Source organism: Barbus barbus (assembly GCF_936440315.1).
Source record: "Barbus barbus genome assembly, chromosome: 32".
NCBI lineage: Eukaryota > Metazoa > Chordata > Actinopteri > Cypriniformes > Cyprinidae > Barbus > Barbus barbus.
In genome coordinates this window covers 15,824,957-15,844,545 of record NC_136760.1, presented here as the reverse complement: position 1 = coordinate 15,844,545, position 19,589 = coordinate 15,824,957, and the positions used below count along the sequence as shown (strand labels likewise).

At 38.4% G+C, this 19,589-nt stretch overlaps 1 protein-coding gene across 3 annotated transcripts in view; it reads left to right on the top strand.

Moving 5' to 3' along the window:
* Positions 1-19,589, top strand: part of LOC306852335 (MAGUK p55 subfamily member 7-like) — a 156,471-nt gene that overhangs the window by 85,812 nt on the left and 51,070 nt on the right. For all 3 annotated transcript variants that reach the window (XM_079389071.1, XM_079389072.1, XM_079389073.1), the window contains one exon: positions 8,217-8,348. In XM_079389071.1, coding sequence (XP_079245197.1) covers positions 8,217-8,348 — 132 coding nt within the window. The remainder of the gene's footprint in view (positions 1-8,216; positions 8,349-19,589) is intronic.

Here is a 19,589-nt window from a genome sequence, read left to right as displayed (position 1 = left end):
TGGCTAAAGAGATGTCTTTAATCTAGATTTAAACAGAGAAAGTGTGTCTGAACCCCGAACTCTATCAGGAAGGCTATTCCAGAGTTTGGGAGCCAAATGTGAAAAAGCTCTACCTCCTTTAGTGGACTTTGCCATCCTAGGTACTACCAAAAGTCCAGAGTTTTGCGACCTTAGGGAGCGGGTTGGATTATAGCGTGGTAGAAGACAAGTTAGGTATGCAGGAGCTAAACCATTTAGGGCCTTATAGGCAAGTAATAATATTTTGTAAATGATACGGAGCTTAATAGGTAGCCAGTGCAGAGACTGTAAAATTGGGGTAATATGATCATATTTTCTTGACCTGGTAAGAACTCTAGCTGCATTTTGGACTATCTGTAGCTTGTTTATTGAAGATGCAGGACAACCACCTAGCAGTGCATTACAATAGTCCAGTCTAGAGGTCATGAATGCATGAACTAGCTTTTCTGCATCAGAAACAGGTAGCATGTTTTGAAGCTTGGCAATGTTTCTAAGATGGAAGAATGCTGTTTTTGTAACATGGGAAATATGATTTTCAAAGGACAAATTGCTGTCTAATATAACACCCAGATTTTTTACTTTAGAGATCGTAACAGTACATCCGTCTAGTTGCAAATTTTAATCCAAGAGATTTTGTGTACTGTTTTTCGGAAGTAATATCTAAGGCTTATCTGAATTTAATAAATCATTGGTCATCCAATCTTTTAAATTTTTTACACAATCTATTACCTTAGTTTAGAAGTTTCATCTGGTCTTGAGATATATAGTTGAGTATCATCAGCATAACAATGAAGACTAATCCCGTATTTTCTAATAATATTACCAACATGTATATTGAAAATAGCAGAGGACCTAGGACAGATCCTTGTGGTACTCCATACTTTACTGGTGATAATTGAGATGACTCCCCATTTAAATGAACAAAGTGGTTGCGATCGGACAGGTAGGATCTAAACCATCTTAAAGCCTGCCCTTGAATACCAGTATAGTTTTGTAATCGATCTATGAGTATGTCATGGTCTATAGTGTCGAACGCAGCTCTAAGATCAAGTGATACTAGCAATGAGATGCAGCCTTGGTCTGAAGCAAGAAGCAAGTCATTTGTAATTTTAACAAGTGCAGTTTCTGTACTATGGTGAGGCCTGAAACCTGACTGAAATTCTGAAATTTTTTTGCAAGAAGGTGCACAATTGAGCAGGCACAACTTTTTCTAAACTTTTAGACATAAACAGAAGATTTGAAATCTAGTTTGAATCTAGTTGTGGTTTCTTAATAAGAGGCTTAATAACCGCCAGCTTGAATGGTTTTGGGACGTGACCTAAAGATAACGATGAGTTAATAATATTGAGAAGCGGTTCTTCTGCTACAGGCAACAATTCTTTCAGTAGTTTAGTGGGTACAGGATCTAATAAACATGTTGTTGGTTTAGATGCACTGATAAATTTATTTAGCTCTTCCTGTCCTATAGTTGTAAAGCACTGCAGTTTTTCTTTGGGTGCGATGAATGAAGCTGAAATACTAGACGCAGTAGAATATACATTTGTTATTGTATTTCTGATGTTATCCATTTTATCAGTAAAGAAATTCATAAAGTCATTACTATTAAACTGTGAGGGAATATTTAGATTGGGTGGCGTCTGTTTATTTGTTAATCTAGCCACTGTGCTAAATAAGAACCTTGGATTGTTTTGGTTATTATCTATGAGTTTGCGGATATGCTCTGCCCTGGCAGCTTTTAGAGCCTGTCTATATCTGGAAATACTGTTTTTCCACGCAATTCTAAAAACTTCCAAGTTAGTTTTTCTCCATTTGTGCTCAAGATTACGAGTTTCTTTCTTGAGAGAATGGGTATAACTGTTGTACCATGGCGCAGTACGTTTTTCTCTAACCTTTTTCAATTTGAGGGGGGCAACAGCTTCTAATGTATTAGAAAAGATAGTGCCCATGTTGCTAGTCATTTTGTCTAGTTCGTGTGTATTTATGGGTACGCAGAGCAGTTGAGATAAATCAGGCAGGTTATTTGTGAATCTGTCTTTGGAGTCTGGAACAATAGTTCTGCCCGGATGATAACGCGGAGCCATATAATTAATATCAGTAATACGCAGCATGCACGATACAAGGAAATGATCTGTAACATCATCAATTTGAGGTACGATATCTATATCGGTAAGATCAATTCTATGCGATTATAATTAAATCTAGCGTATGATTAAAACGTTGAGTGGGCCTGGTGACATTTTGCTTGACTTCAAAAGAGTTTATTAGGTCAGTAAACGCAAGTCCTAATGCATCATTTGTGTTATCAACGTGAATGTTAAAATCTCCGACAATTAGCACTTTATCAACATTAACCAATAGATCTGAGAGGAAATCTGCAAATTATTTTAGGAAATCTGTATATGGCCCTGGCGGTCTATACACAGTAGCCAGAGCAAGAGATAAGAGAGATTTCTTTTGCATATCTACCAGTGTAACATTAAGCAGAAGTATTTTGAGTGAGTTAAACCTCCTGTATTCTGTTTTCTGAGTAACATTGAGTATATCACTATATATTGTTACAACACCGCCGCCACGACCAGTCTGACAGGGCTCATGTTTATAACAGTAGCTTGGTGGAGTAGACCCATTTAGACCAAAATATTAATTTGGTTTAAGCCAGGTTTCAGGCAGAGTACATCAAAATTATTATCTGTTATTTCATTTACAATAACTGCTTTGGGTGCGAGTGATCTAATGTTTAGGAGCCCAAGCTTAAAAAATTGTTTTTGTTCATTTATTTTGCGTTTTTCTGGTTTAATCACGATCAGATTTTTTCTAGATCCTGCATTAAATTTATATTTTGACCTCGCTATTCGGGGAACAGTCGCAGTCTGTATAGATTGGACAAAGCAAGTACTTCTATCATTTAAGTGGATAGAACAGAAGTCATCATAGTAGTTATTTGAGAATTGGCTTACTAGTCCGATGGAGCGTAGCGTCTTGGAGATGTTGTCCGACAGGAGTTCCGCTCCGACTCTGCTAGGGTGCAGGCCATCAGCACGAAAAAGCCTAGGACACTCCCAGAAAAGATTCAAATTATTAACAAAGAGCAGTTTCTGTTCTTTACACCATGATGACAACCATTCGTTTAAAGCAAACAGTCTACTGAACCTTTCGTGTCCTCGTCGATACGTGGGAAGCGGTCCTGACACGGTGATCGTCATCGCGGGCGATGTGCTGCGTACCGTCTCGATCAGGCACCTGAAGTCACTTTTCAGTGTCTCCGTCTGCCGCAGCTTAGTGTCGTTAACCCCGGCGTGCAGCACGACAGCACCGATGCTTTAGTCGCCCTTCAGGATCGCGGGTAACTGCGCAGAAGACAGTGAAACAGGGAAACAGTGAGTGTGCACTTTACCTTCAGCTAACGTAGCACGGATGTGCCGGACGATGGAGTCTCCGACGATCACAGCGTCACGTTCCGTCTCGCGGAGGGGAGTGAAGCGGTTCCGGGTGGAGATCTCGAAGACCGGAGGGGGAGAGGTCGTCACCCGGGGCCTGGTTAGCGTCTTCCGCTGCTGGTGCACCCAGGGTCCATGGCGTCCCGGCGCCGGAGTGAAGGACATCTGGGAAGATCGCGTCCTGGTTGCACAGGGCCTGTGCAGAGAAACACACGGAGTAGAGGTGGTGGGAGTGTTAGAAGCGTGCTGTATACTTACCCCGCACTTGTGAGCGTCAGCCTGGGATGTTTCCAGTGCGGCTCTCCGCTCTCTCAGCTGGGCCTGCTTCTCCACCAGGTCGTGGATCTGCTTATCCACGGCCTGCAGCTCGAATGTGTCCTCACCTGCACTCAAAGGTAGACACAAATCCGCCATTTAAGCAAGTAACAGTGAAACAATGGTAATGTGTGTGAATAGAGTATTAGCAATCTAAGCGAGATTAGAGGCAGCCACGCTGCTGATGCTAATGGGCTATAAGCTAATAGCAGACTCGAGAAATCAAAATACAGCTAGTATAGTTTTAGAATAGTTTTCCCGGTTCCGGTTGATCTAATTAATGCAGCCTAACAATCCTTCAATGGATTGGAATAATAGAAGCGTATTGGTGTGTTATGTGTAAACCAGGTTAAAGAAATATCTTTTAATCTAGATTTAAACTGACAGAGTGTGTCTGCCTCCCGAACAGTGTTAGGTAGATTGTTCCAGAGTTTGGGTGCTAAATAGGAAAAGGATCTGCCGCCAGCAGTCCATTTTGATATTCTAGGTATTATCAAACGGCGAGTTTTGAGAACGCAGCGGACGTGGAGGACTATAATGTGATAAGAGCTCGCTCAAATACTGAGTTAAGCGATTCAGGGCTTTATAGGTAATTAACAAGATTTTAAAATACGATGTTTGATAGGGAGCCAGTGCAGTGTTGACCAAACCGGGCTAATATGGTCATACTTCCTGGTTCTAGTAAGGACTCTAGCTGCTGAATTTTGGACAAACTGTAGTTTGTTGATCAAGCGTGCAGAACAACCACCCAGTAAAGCATTACAATAGTCTAACCTTGAGGTCATAAATGCATGAATTAGCATTTCTGCATTTGACGTTGAGAGCATAGGTCGCAATTTAGATAATGTTTTTGAGATGGAAAAATGCAGTTTTACAGATGCTAGAAATGTGGCTTTCAAATGAAAGATTGCTGTCAAACAACACACCTAGGTTCCTAACTGATGAAGAAGAATTGACAGAGCAGCCATCAAGTGTTAGATAGTGTTCTAGATTATTACATGTGGGGTTTTCAGGTCCGATAATTAACACCTGTTTTTTCAGAATTTAGCAGTAAGAAGTTACTCATCATCCAGTTTTTTTTTTATATCGACTATGCATTCCATTAGTTTCTCAATTTGGTGTTTCACCAGGCCGTGAAGAAATATAGAGCTGAGTATCATCAGCATAACAGTGAAAGCTAACACCATGTCTCCTGATAATATCTCCTAAGGGTAACATGTAAAGCCTGTAAAGTAACGGCCCTAGTACTGAGCCTTGAGGTACTCCATACTGCACTTGTGATCGATATGATACCTCTTCATTCACTGCTACGAACTGATGGCGGTCAGATAAGTACGATTTGAACCATGCTAAGGCACTTCCACTAATGCCAACAAAGTGTTGTAGTCTATTTAAAAGAAGTGATACGGTCTAAATCCTGACTGGAATTCCTCACAGATACCATTTTTCTCTAAGAAGGAATGTAATTGTGAGGATACTACCTTTTCTAATATCTTTGGCATGGCATCGCAACATGGTAAAGGGCGTAACATTTCTGTCACACGCTTTAGGTATTCGGCCAATCACAATGCACTGGATAGCTGGCCAATCAGAGCACACCTTGCTTCTCAGAACGATGAGTTTTGTAAAAATCGGAGCGTTTCAGAACGGCTTAAACCACGTTAACACATTGCATTACACCAAATATACAAAACCATGTTCTTTTTAGCAACATCATATGACCCCTTTAAAAAACAAAGCGGTAACACTTTAGAATAGGGAACATTTATTCACTATTAACTACGACTTTTCCCTCAATAAATTCCTAATTTGCTGCTTATTAATAGTTAGTAAGGTACTTGTTAAGTTTTAGGTATTGGGTAGGATTAGGGATTTAGTATAAGTTCATGTAGAATAAGGCATTAATATGTGCTTAATTAGTACTAATAAATGGCAAATTTTCTAGTAATAGGCATGCTAATAAGCAACTAGTTAAGAAACCCTAAAATAAAGTGTTGCCAACAAAACGTTTTTGTACACCGTTCAATTCATGGAAGAACATTTTTTGTAGTGTTCCTGGAAAATCCAAAAATATATTTTGACTCATTGGTTGATGGTTTGACTCATTGGTTTCTTGTGACCTCTGTACATAGGAAGAATTGTTTATATATTTAGAACTGTTCATCATGTATTTATCTAGTGAATTTTGTTGTTAGAGACTAGATTGCTCTTCTATGGCATTACTATGCAGCTGCTAATGTGTTTTAAATTCATCTTTTAGCAAAGATAGTCCAAATTGTAGAAATGAGCACAAACAATTAAATATCCAGTATCGAGAAAAGTGATGTAGGGTGTCACTGAATTGTTGTGTGTTTGAATTGTCAGATCCATGTACAAATTAATCTTCAGCTCTGCATGCATGTGCATTCCTCCATGTGGCTTTGTTTTGGGATAGCAAGCTGCACTCATGTTTTAACAAAGCTGAAATGCAACGCCATTCATTTTGGCCTTTAGAAAAGGAAGACAAAGAAAGAGTAATGGTAAAAAAAAAAGTGGTTGCAGATGGTTAATGCCTTGACGCTTTAATAATATTTATATTGTGACATTTTATTCAAGTCCAAGCGTAACACAATCTGGGGTGTTTTAAAAAAAAACAAAAGCTTGGTGAAAGAATAGATCTGGTCATCTGGAAGAATCCAGGTCACAATGTGTGTGTCTGTTTGTCTTCTGGAGGAGGACTTGTACAGAAAAAATGCATGGCAACTCAGTTGCAATTAAAATTGTTCCATTTCAAGTTTGCTTAAAACAACTGCACCATTCAATCTAATCTGCAGAGCTGTGTTTAGTGTAAACACAAACAGCATTGTACCCTACAGGGATTGTGAGAACTTTTTTTGTGTCTGTGGTTGTTCTAAGTTGTTTACATCTCATAATATACTGCTTATCTCTAAACATAGTGTGTGGATGTGTTTGATTGGCAGGTGTATAGTCCAGTCAGAAATGAGGTTTGTTTTATAATGAGAGCCAAATTTTTATCACAGTGGTAGGTCTTCATTTTGTTTATTAAATAAGTAGACTGTTGCAAATGTGCATATTTTATTACACATTGTCAAATGATCAGCTAGTCTATCCATGATGATACTGATTTTAAGCATCTCAGAACTTCTTGATTCATTTCAAGATGTACATGACAAATTAATGATAATTTGCAGTTCAGGAAGTGAGTCACATACAGTAAACTAGACTTGAACCCATTTTCTAGTGAATCGGCTAATTGGAGTCATTTGCCCAGGGTTTGGATCACACTCCAGATCTGATCTAAAACACTGTTGTTGTTTTTCTGTGCATCTTATGAGAAAAAACTCAATAGAAAGAAGTTTTCTTGTCATTATTTTCGCTGTCTTTTTATAATGTTAAATTTGTACTGCAAACTCACTTTCTGCGTTGGAGTAGACTGACTGAGTGATTCAGATTCAATTTATTTTTTTAAATTCAATTAAATTATCTATGAACACTAAAGTGTTTTGACAGAAACAAATTAATTATCAGATATTTCTAATATGCAATTTTCAGTAAAACGCTGGATTTGAAATTGACCCGCTTACTAGACACATGACTCGCGCTCTCTCTCCCTGTTTCCCCTCTCTCTCGCTCGCTCTCTCTCTCCCATCTGTTCTGCTTTAGCCACATGTTGAGTGTTGTTCTGGAGCTTAATCCCATGTCATAAAACAGACACTTTTCTTCTCCTCTCTGTCTTGTCTCTTTTCTCTCTCTTTTTTCTTTTCTCTTCCCTCCCATTTTTTATCTCTGGCACACAACTGGAAGATGGTTTTATATTCGATATGCGAGGGAGAAAAGGAGCAAAAGAAAAAGTGTTTCCAGCTGCATTTGACACACAGCATCGTTAAAACAGTTCAGTAATGAATCTCTGAATGCCGTCATTCTTTTGCTATATCTCGTTCTCTGAGAGCTGAGGTGTGAAATATCTGAAATGGCTGAGAACTTCATTGCCTTTTGTCCATCCATCTACCATAAAGTGTCCTCACCCCTTGGAAGCTCACAGCAATGTTGCCGTATTCCCAGCAGGATGCCCGTAATACTCATAATAATCTAATCAAATGAAAGATGACAATATGATTGGTCTTGGTTTTGATTCAGTTCTTTTTTTCTTTTTTCTTTTTCTGCTGGAGACACTTTAACAAACAACATTGCCAAAGAGGGTTGTAGTGAAATAGTGACTGTAATCAATTCAAAAGAAGCTTTATTTGTCAGTAGGAGGTAGTAATCTAAAGCAGACCTCTAAAGCTCCATGATTTATACTATAGGATTCAAGCAGATGCTTGGAGTATGAAGGCTGGAATGATTAGCCAAAACGAGTAGCTACACAAAATCAGTCAAACGACTACTGTTTGTCTTACTGTGTGAGCTTCTGTGGACTTTTATGTGTACAACTCATTCTCGTTGCAGAGTTTGTTGTCTGTTCATGACACCGTGGCCAGGAAGGGTTACGATCCAGAACTTCCTCCTCTGCCAGACGACATTGATGATGAAGAAGATTCTGTCAAGATCATTCGGCTGGTCAAGAATAAAGAGCCTTTGGTGAGAGAACTTCCTTCTCACACACACTTACAAACACATGCAAATTTCCACATGCTGTCAAAGCCAGACACACAGGGGCTGCCATTATTCAAGCTCACGTAGTGGAAAACACTCTTGTGAACATGAAGCACATAAATACAAGCACACTCGCATGATGGTGTCAGTGATGTGTTTGGCTCGCGCTCCCTGTTCACCCTTATCCTCTAGTTCCCGAGTGACCACATATCCTCCATCTAAACATGACACAAGCCACATTCCGCATTACCTTACAGATGCTCTCACCCGCTCTATGTCCAGTGGTCTCCTGTGGCGTTTAGATGTACGTGTCTGTTCCTCTTTCCTTTACGTGTCGTTCACAGCTCTCTCTAGGCTAGATTTCTGGCCAACTTTCGCTCCTCCATTTCATCTCATTTCTCTGCGAGCTGTCAGAATCAAGACCTCTGTTTACGCGTATAGTCATCAGTTACCCAAACCTGTTTGGATTCAAGCTTGAGGCTATACTGTACTTGAAAGTGAAAATGAATGAGCATTGACATCTATGGGCATTCTCAAGTTTCAAATCCCAGAATGACATTAAATCTTTTTGTATTTAGCTGAGCAGTTGTTGTGTGGTTTGCCAATGTATTAGATTTCTTTTACTACATAACAAATATGCTGGACTAAAGTGCTCGTGGGAAGAAAAAAAATTATTGGAGGTGGTAGTGTAGCATAACACTCCTGGACTAATGTTGACTTTCTAATTTCTGGACCTAAGATACTGTCTGTCTGCCTGACAGATAGCACGTCTGATTTTATATCCCAACTCTATACTTGTGATACACGTGATGGCTAACTAGTTTTTGATTTCATCTAAATAGACTGCATTGTCACTATGCAATTGCATGTTGTATTCACAATATTTACAAATATAAATGTTTAAGGTCAGTATTTTTTTTCAGCAATGATGCTTTAAATTGATCAAAAATGACAGACACTTTATTTCAAATAAATGCTGTTCTCTGAACTTTCTCATGAAAGAATTCTGAAAAAAAAGTTATATTAATCAGCACAACTGTTTTCAGCATTGATAATGAGAATTTTTCTTTAAAATGTCTTGAGCACCAAATCAGCATATTAAAATGATTTCTGAAGGTAATGTGACACTAAAGAGAATAACGGCTAAAAATTCAGCTTTGTGGCCACAGGAATAAATTGCATTTTAAAATAGTGAAATATCACTATAATTTTGAGGGTGTTGTTTGTTTTGTTTTGTTTTGTTTTGGTCGCACTTCATTTTAAAGTCCAATTCTCACCATTAACAAACTATTAACTACGACTTTTGCCTCAATTAACTCCTAATTTGCTGCTTATGAGTAGTTAGTAAAATAGGATTAGGGATGTGGAATATGGTCATGCAGAATATGCGCTTTATAAGCACTATAATAAACAGCCAATATGTTAATAATAGGTATGCTAATAAGCTACTAGTTAATGGTGAGAATTGGTCCCTATACTAAAGTCTTACCGTTTATATCAGTTTTACTGTATTTTTGATAAAATATGGTAATATTTTTTTATGGTACTGTACTTTAAAGATCTCACCTAGTTGCCTACTGAAGCTAAGCAGGGTTGAGCCTGTTCATTACTTGGATGGGAGATGACTTGGTAAAACTAAGTTGCTGCTGGAAGCGGTGCTAGGGAGGCCAGCAGGGGGTACTCACCCTGTGGTCTGTTTGTGTTGTAGCGATAGGGATATTATACTGTCAAAATGCACCATCCTTTGTATGAGATGTTAAACCGAGGTCCTGACATCTTTAGTCATAAAAGCTCCCAGGAAAGGTATAATTATATAACCTTGGCATCCTGGTCAAATTTGCTCACTACCCTCTGGTCAAATCCCTGTATCTATCGATTTGCTTCATCACTCCTCTCCACCAATAAGCAGGTGTGTGATGGGCATTCGGTCACACTGGATGTGGCATTCGGTCACACTGGATGCTGCACACTGGTGGTGGTTGAGGAGTTTGCCTCCTTCAAAAATATCTGATGAACTTTTATTTTTTATAGTTCTGTATGTCACAAATATTTATAATAAATGTTTAGTACATTATGTATGAGAGACAATGCATAATAAACACACCTCCAGTTCAGTTCCATTGTTATTGTGAATGGTCCTACAGGATTGTTTAAGTCCTGAAATATAGTGTATAGGTGGTCAATTAATAATGGATTTCAAATGGGTCCCAGATCAGATGCTTTCCGAATTCATATTTAACATCTGTAGTCGATCAGCATTCGATTTTATAGTGAAATCCTAGTGAAATGAAATGCAAAATAAATCTCTCTTTTCCTCTCAATAAACACTGGGCTTTGGTTAGGTATAGTTTGACCTGTGGTCCTCAGCAATTTTAGATGCTGGCTTCCCCTCCAAAACCTCTAGCTGTTTTTCAGACAAGAAGTCAAATGTCAGTTCGATTTTATTTTATTTTTTCTCTGATTTGAACTTGAAATTGTATATATCAGGTGCAGACAGCCTGTGCAGTCATTATGACAAAAGTACTGCAAAGTTGAACTTTAATTTCTCTTTCTTCCTCTGGTGTGTGGCAGTTAGCAGGCCATTGCCTGTGCGGATGATTCATCGGTTTGTATAATTGTGATTAGTCGAATGGGTAGGATTCAGTAGCTCTGATTAATTGCTATCATTTTTCAGCCCATGACATCATGGGTATTTTTGTGAGAGGAGTAATGAGGAGAAAGTGGAGGGGGTTCAAGCACTTCGGGGATGGGACCCAAATCCTCAAATGCTCTCCCCTCTATTTGGTAACTTTAACCTGCTGATTTATTAGCAGCAATGGCAGGATGCTGAAATAATTGGGCTTGGATCGGCATACATGTGGGGTGACGGCTCAAGTGAGCTCAGTGGTGGATTTTATTGAAAGAATGTGTCGTTTTTGATAAGGTTACTGAAAGGTCTATAGGAAGTCAAAAGACTGCGTGTATGGGTGTGTGTTTGTTGGATAGATAAAGTGTGTATATTCTATCCAGATTTTCAGACTGAGTAATAGGAGAAGAGTAGACAGAACAGACATTTGCCAATAAGATGATTTGGCTATAGATTGTGTGTGCGTTTGTTTTGGAGAGCGTATTCTCATCTAGATGCTTATTACACTTTTAAGATGGAGCCTGCCCAACAAAATCTTTCATCCCTAACTATACAATTTGTCTTTTGATGTAGTAGTCTTTATTCTCCATGTTGCTCATCCTGAGGGCTGTAGTAATCTACCCCCTCATTCTCCAAAATGAGGACCTCCTCTGGCTTCTGTTCTGTTTGAATATATATTTTTAATCACAAATTATATTGTCAGTATAACAGTTTGAGTGAAAAGGTGACAAAAATCTTCATTTATCTCACACAAACACTCAGTTAGGCTTTGTTTACACAAGTGCGTTTTTGTTTTAAAACGGCGTTTTAAAATGAAAATGATCCTCGTCTACACTGGCGTTTTCACTGCATTTCAGAAATGATCTCCGTCCACACTACACAACTGAAAATGCATGTATATGTATAGGAAGATTCCCTATTATTTAGATGGCGGACGCGTCTACATGCTTGGAGTGGTTGAATGTGGCATCTAACTATACATATCTATGGGTACAACAGTGAGCATGTTGTGACCACGCCGTCGTTTTTAAAAGTCTCCGTTTTGGTCCGTTTACACTGAAAAGCAACCCGGGAGTTTTCAGTCTAAAACGGAGTTTGCAGCATTTTCAAAAGTCTCAATTTTCGAGGGTCGAAAACACCAGAGTATTGTAAACGACAGGCGTAACCGTAGCTAAAGTTATGCATTTTAAAACGAAAACAAACTAGTGTAAATGTAGCCTTAGAGGTATTTTGTGGAACACGTTTCTCATTAAATAGGCAAAGATATAACAATAAATTATGTTATAACAACATTTTTTCCAATAGCATAGAATATACTCTCACACAGAAATTCACATGATGCATTCATTCTTGAGAGCGTGCAAGAAAAATGCAGCACAAATGAGCGCAACAGACCGATCCATTTTGAGACAGGCTCTATAAAAATAACTCTTAAAATACACCGCACATTAAAAAAAATGGGTCTCCTAGTGCTGAACTCCCCATCAGCCATTATTACGGTAATAGATATTACTGTATTCGGTATTACTTGGAGCTGATCGAGTCTTCAGCAAAAACTACCACACAATCAAATTGCAACAAAGCCTGTGGTTTTACTTTTAAGACATTTTCTTTTTATGTTCTTTTGAAAATATTTGAGAACTTTTTAACTTCTTCCTTAAGATTTTTGAGAATTCGACTCTAGAGTTAAATATGTTGTGCATTACATAATTTTTTTTTTTTTTAAAGAAAGTCAAGGGACCGAAGTGAATGACCAAAGTTTGTGTGTTTCTCAGTTTTGTTGAGCCTTAGAACACAAGCAAAGCCAACAGGCATTCTGTGCTATAAAAGTTTACACTGTTTCCTCTTTGACCTCCCATTTGTTGATGACACAACCCAACTTTGTCATCTTACATTGAGTGCAATTGAAATTAAATGAAATTTAAATGCCCCTTATCTTCAAGATATGAAAAAAAAAAAATTCTCAGCCAAATATTGATGGGAGATTAACTTGCAATTAATTACATTAATTATTCGGCACATCATAAAATTAATTGGATATAAAAATGAAATTGCTTGATAGGCTTAACCAAATGGTATCTATTTCTACCTTAATTTGAAGTTAGCCTTTGCTGCTTAAGGTTTTCATCTGTTCTTTATTTTCTTTTGAAGCATATAGAAGATTATAAGGTCATCCGTATGGGTTAGCGATGAAAAACCAAGCACTACAGTAATGTCACTTTCTAGAAATAATGGACGCATAAATTAGGTTAGGGTGAAAGGAGCACGCATGATAGTGCTTTTGCGATACATCTGTGTGCTCAGGAGAAATATATTATGGCCCTGATGGCTCAGAGTGGAAGAGAACGTTCTCTCCAGTGAGATATTGAGGAAAAACACTGACATGCAGCATCAGAGGGTAATGTTGACCGGAGAGCTAATGTCACTCATCTCTCACGTTACCTGCAGAGATCAGTAATTGACTGATACAGTATATTGGCCAGGCAAAATTTTAGACCGTTCATACAAGGTTCCTTCATACATTCCTACAGCCTATAACATTTATAAACAAAATAGTTTTAGAATGAATACAAATGATTAATTTAAAGATTATTTGAAATGCAGATTTATTAGGGTTAGAGTTTGTCACTTGTCATTATGTAAGTGGGGTTCAGGCCTCTCTCCTCACCTTTTGCTGTTTTTCTAATCTTTCATTCCTTCCTCTGTATAGTGTGCTCTGATTTTCCCAAATATCCATGTTTCTGTCTATATCCTGTTACAGAGTGCACAGGAGGTGCTTGTGCGCACATATTAGCACACACTGTTCTTTGTGTAGTGAGGTCTGCTTGTCTTTCGAAGGCATTTCCTCATGTAGGTGAAGGAACAAGATCTGACTTCTGAAAGTGATGTTTCCTTAGTGGGGTACACAGGCAACACTTATAAGACAACCTATGGATAAGCCAGTGTGTGAAACCACAAACACACACATCGGTTTCAGTCTTTGATACTTATAAATACTTTCTTTGTCTAAATTTTGACCTAAACATTATCGATCGCAAAAGCATGCAAGTAATCGTAGTTTCTTTTTTTGTGTTACTTCTCAGTAGCCTCAACCACTGATGAATCATTAGTCCAAAAACCCACATTAAATGATATTAAAAATAAAATTGGTTCTGATTAGCTGCAGGATTTATGCAAGATTTAGGTTTCAACCTGGATGGAAAAATCACTTGATATTGGAAACCTGCTTTGGAGTGTGTTTTCCCATTAGGTATAAAATGACCGTTTCTAGCCTTCAGGGTCATACTGCAGGAGACATGAACGATTGTATCCAACGTTTTATCCCAGGCCTCAACTTCCCTCTCCCGTCCATTCCCTTTTTACCTCCACCCATTCCCATTTACCTTCCTGTCATTCTTATTTATTTCCATTCAAGTCAGGCCTGTCCTGTTTTCTGCACAAACCCTGGCATTCCTCAGCCATTATTACCTTAATGAGACCCAATTTTCCTTTTTCAACATAATACCTGTTAATGATGGAACTGTAATGCAACAGGGTTAAAGCAACATTGAGTGTTTACTGAGCAGGTCATTGAAGGGTCAGTATAACAGTCAGAATATATAAAGGGAGCGAAACATCACAGACTCAGTGTTTTTTTTAGTCTCACTATGTGTTTGTATGTGTGCATTTATAATTGAAAGTTTAATAACAGTGTTAACGTGTTTAACACTTATCTTCTGCCTGCTGGTATACTCGCAGGTGGCATAAATCAGCATTGATAATTGTGCCTAATTGTGTTTTAATGACCTTGCTGTTGTTCTTTTTGCTGTCTTTCCTCCCCAGCTTTCTCCCTGCCAGATCTACAGCAAACACAGCTATTTGGTTCTCTGTAATTTGTTAATTTGAGCGGTGAATTGAAGAGAGTGTGTATCGTTGTTTGTTTTCACGCCAGTCTAAGTGACTTTATGCCAAAAACTCGCTCTGTCTCGGCCCGGGTCTTTGTATTTGTTTTTTCAGGTCTGCCTTGATGGCTAGAGCTTAGGTTCTGCTGAAATTATCTGAACTTCAGACTCTTATTGTAATGACGTTTGAAAAAGTTATCTTATGGATACTATGCACCAAGGAGATCTATAATAGCTTGAGAGATCTATCGGTTTCCCATTCATCTAAATGGCCATTACTTGGCTGGCACAGGTGGACCCCCATAAGTTAAAGACCTGCAAATTATACACACACGCATATACATCATAAGGATGCACTAAAGTTATAAAAATTGACAGGAAATGTTCTAAAACATTTGTAATGCTTTATTCATATTTATCAAAGAATACTGTAAAAATGTATTATGGTTTCCACAAAAATATTAAGCGGCGCCGCCGTTTTCAACATACGGTAGATAATGACAAATGTTACCTAGCACCAAATCAGCCTATTTGAATGATTTCTGAAAGACACTGAAGACTGGAGTAATGACTTCTGAAAATTCAGCTTTGACAGCACAGTAATAAATGACATTTAAAATATATTCAAATATAAAACTGTTATTTTTAATTGCAATATTATATCACAAAATGTATTTTACTGTATTTTTGATTTAAATAAATCCAGCCTCGGTGAGCTTAATAATAAGCTTTAAAATCTTGCCAACCCCAAATTTTTGAACAGTTGTGTGTGTGAATATATTCACAACTAATTCAAATATAAAACTGTTTTGTTATAAAGAAAGAAATTGTACATTTTGGCAGCTGAATGGCGTAGAAATCAACCAGCAGGGCTAATTGGGCATTCCTAACCAGGCACACCCCTTGACCCATTGGCACCCATAACATCTGTTTAACATCTAATGTGCTTGTAGATCGTCTTTGTGTGTTTGTATAAAAGAAAAGGTTTTCTTCTTGGCTTCATCTAATGTCTCTCTCGTGAGAGTAAGCATACACATGAGCAGTTACTGTCATAACGGTCACGAGGGGCGGTGATGTGTATTTAATTTTTGCGTGTGTCAATTTGTCAGCGGATGAACCGTCTCTGAAGAATGACTGTTGTCTCAGGCCGGCGCTCTGAGCTTTGCACAGATTAAGCCATCCACTTTTGGCTGGCCTTATAATAACAGTCATAAGCATTTATGTGCTAAGAGTCTCAGCATATGGAGCTGATCACCTTCACAACTGGCAGCCTTGGGTCACGTTACTGATGAGTAATTTAGGGAGCCGCGGCCTCTTATTCTAACTTGCTTAATTTTTCTTCCATCTCAGTTTCTGCTTTCTCTCTCGACGTTCAGAGGAAAATTTTTCATTAAAGTCCTATTTATAGAGCGTGTTTTAATGGGCAGACCTCAGCAACAAGAGGAAATAAGAAGACCTTGAAAATGCTCAAAGAACCTGCTCATTTCCTCCAGCTGCCTATTGACCTTACTACAAGAATGAAGTTGCACTTGCGAGGGTCGTGCAAGCGTGATTGTGAGGAGCAAGCGTGATTGTGAGGATGACTTACAGAGGTGGAGTTCCTGATGGGTAAATCGTGCCAGCGTGATGAGTTTGGTTAGTCAACCTAGTGTAGCATGGGTCTCTCAGCAGTATGTGTGATTTGGAGGAAGTCAGTTAGGTCCTGAGGCAGAGAGGATAAACTTTCACCTAAATAATACCAGCTCATGCTCTTACACCAAGAGAGAGGAAAAAAAATTACTTCAGTCATTTGCATGGGTAAATGACAATAACGATTTTATTTGCTTTAATGTATATCACTTTAGTTTGATTGGAGACCTTCCATCTGTGGGCAGTTCTAAGCCAGGCCTCAAGAGGTTTGTAGAAGCTGTGTATCTGGCTTCTTATCAGTGTGGTGGCATTGCAGAATAATGTTAGTCATTACAGGTAAGATTCATTAGGATAATATGAGAAATGTCCTTTCTAATTGGATGTGACAGAAATCGTTGTCTTGGTTTTTGTTTTGCCTTTATCTTTTATGAAAACATTATGTATATCTAAAAAGTCTTTGACTTGCACAGTGAGCCACAGAGTGTTGAGTGTGTAATTATGTATTGATATGAATAATAACCTCATTGAGTGAATAAGGATCTATTCCAACAGACTGGAAAAAACTCCTTCCACACTCAATTAAACAGACTACTATACCTTCAGTTCAGTGATAGTTTTGTTTGAAATTATTCATGTTTTGATTAAGAAAGGAAAGTTTTTGGACTGGTTCTACTGTTCACTTTATTATATTTTACCAAATTAAATGGTATATCTGTGGTCCAATTCTCTTTCTTTACTCCCTTTCTCTCTCAATCTCCCTCATGTGTGTCATAAACACCACTGTTTTATCTCACATTGAGATGTAACAGCTAAGCTAATCACTGGTTTCTGTCACCTCCCAAAGCTCCGGGCCAATCGCTGCCGTGTCCTCCCAGGTCACCAAATTGTTCCAATTATTTGATCAACAGGAAATATTCAAAGACTTCTGAAGGGAGCGTCGACAAACGGCTGCTCTTTCCATCTTGAAAGCTGTGTTTAACACATCAGAGGAAGACCTTGAGCTAATGTATTAGTTATGACGATTACTAGGGCTGCACGATATTGGGGGAAAAAACGCACATTGCGATATTTGTTTTTTTTCTGCACTTTTATATATAATCAATGATTGTTGTGATTTTGTAGGTGAATAAATCAGCATTGTAAATAAGCAAATTACAAACAGAGATAAATAAATAAATGTATATTAGAAAAATTATACAAATGAAATAAACAGTGCTTTGTTCTTTAGGTAAGTCCAACAGTATTCAGGTGCAGAAATTGAATAATCACATGTAAAATAACACTGCATAATCTTCACTGTATAAATTAAATCTAATAAATCTGTTAAAGCTACAAAAGTGATTTTTGTTTTGTTTTGAAGTGAAGTTTTTTTGTTTGATTTAACATTCATGACACAAAAATCCTCAGGAACATTAAACTGCTGTGCACCAATATACTATCCCTTTACTTTCTCTATTGTTTACTTCACCTAAGCCATAAGCAGCCGTGTTTACAAGGATACTTGCAGAGACATGCATTTTGACAGTTTTTTGCGTGTGTGTCATTTCAGACACACATAGATGCAGAGATTAATGTAATTCAGTGTTCACGTGGATCTGCGTGGCTCTCATCGTGTCTACACCGGATGCGAGCGGCGCAGCGCAACAAAATACAATAGAACCCATTATAATCAGTGATGCTGTCTACAGTGGATGCGGCGCGCACGACAAATCCCCGAGAATAAATCCCTAGTTCTTTTTATGACTTACTGATACAAAGTTCACATGATTTGCATCGGTCGCTTTTTTTTCCACATCAAGTGTAGAAAGCGTGGGGCGGCGCACTGCAACAGCTGTTGTGAAAACGAAATAGAATGATCAGTATAGGCCTACTAAACATCGCACATCCTGCGGTGTGTCTATCACGGATACGCACATTGCGATATCGATGCTGAAACAATGTATCGTGCAGCCCTAACAGTGACATCGCAAAATCATTACAGGTGACCAAGTCATCAAAACGGCTTTTACTGGGGTAAGGCAGACAGAAGAGGAATGTGTGTTTTTTTTTTTTTTTCTAGAGTTTTAAAAATCCTATTGATGTGCCAATGGAGCAAGGTCGTATTTTCACCTCTTTTAGACACCTGAAATGAGGTAAGGTAAAAACGGCAATAGGTTTTAAACACACATGCACACTGGAGGAACCGCTCCCGCACCTTCATCCACTGTCACGGGTGCTTCAGAAATAATAACAGCCTTAGAGACACTGATGCAGAAAACAGAGGGCGAAAGACGGCAGACTGAAGCTCAAACTGTCTGACATGTTTGTGTGTGAATAGCCATGCTCCCTGCTAGGAGTCTTGCCGTCTTAGTCTCGCTGTCTAATTTCGCCGTGTGTTTGTGTGTGTGCCATGCTGTGAGCGTCTGGCCACATGTGTTTCTGTTACAGTAGCGCATGAGTATGTATGGCGGCAGGATGACACACAGAGCTGGCATATTGTTGGCAGACCAGTGCCATGGATAGCTTGTGTTTTTGGCAGTCATAGCTGTCCATTTAAGCCATTAAGCCATTGTCTGTATCTAGCCATACTCCATAGTCTCAGAGCACTTACTTTCTTATACACAAACATATGCCAGTAGGTGGTGGCAATTGCCTGTTATTAAGTGAGTCACTGAATGAAATAAGTGACTTTCTTCATCAGTGAGAAATTTAAATATTTTTTCAAGTGATGTTTTTCTAAATGGAATTTATTCAGGAATTAAATGAGTAATTCTCTTCATCTGTGAATCATTCATTTAACAGATGTGTTCATAAACATTGATTCAGGAATGAAACAAGTGACTTGCTGTGTCCCATTTCACCTACTTATACTGTGCCCTAAAAATTATGTAGTGTTTTTGTGAAGAGAAGGTGAATACATTTCAGCATGTAGTAGAAGAGTTGGCTAAATTTTGAAAACAAATTATGTCATAAAATTGTACTGTTGCATAGTTATGTTCATTCTGTCAGTGTAAACAGGCCTTTCACTCATCCTGTCACTGTTAACATCCTTATTTATACAATTCATATTGTATGTAATTAACTTTACATTAAGCAAAGAATTCCTCCTAC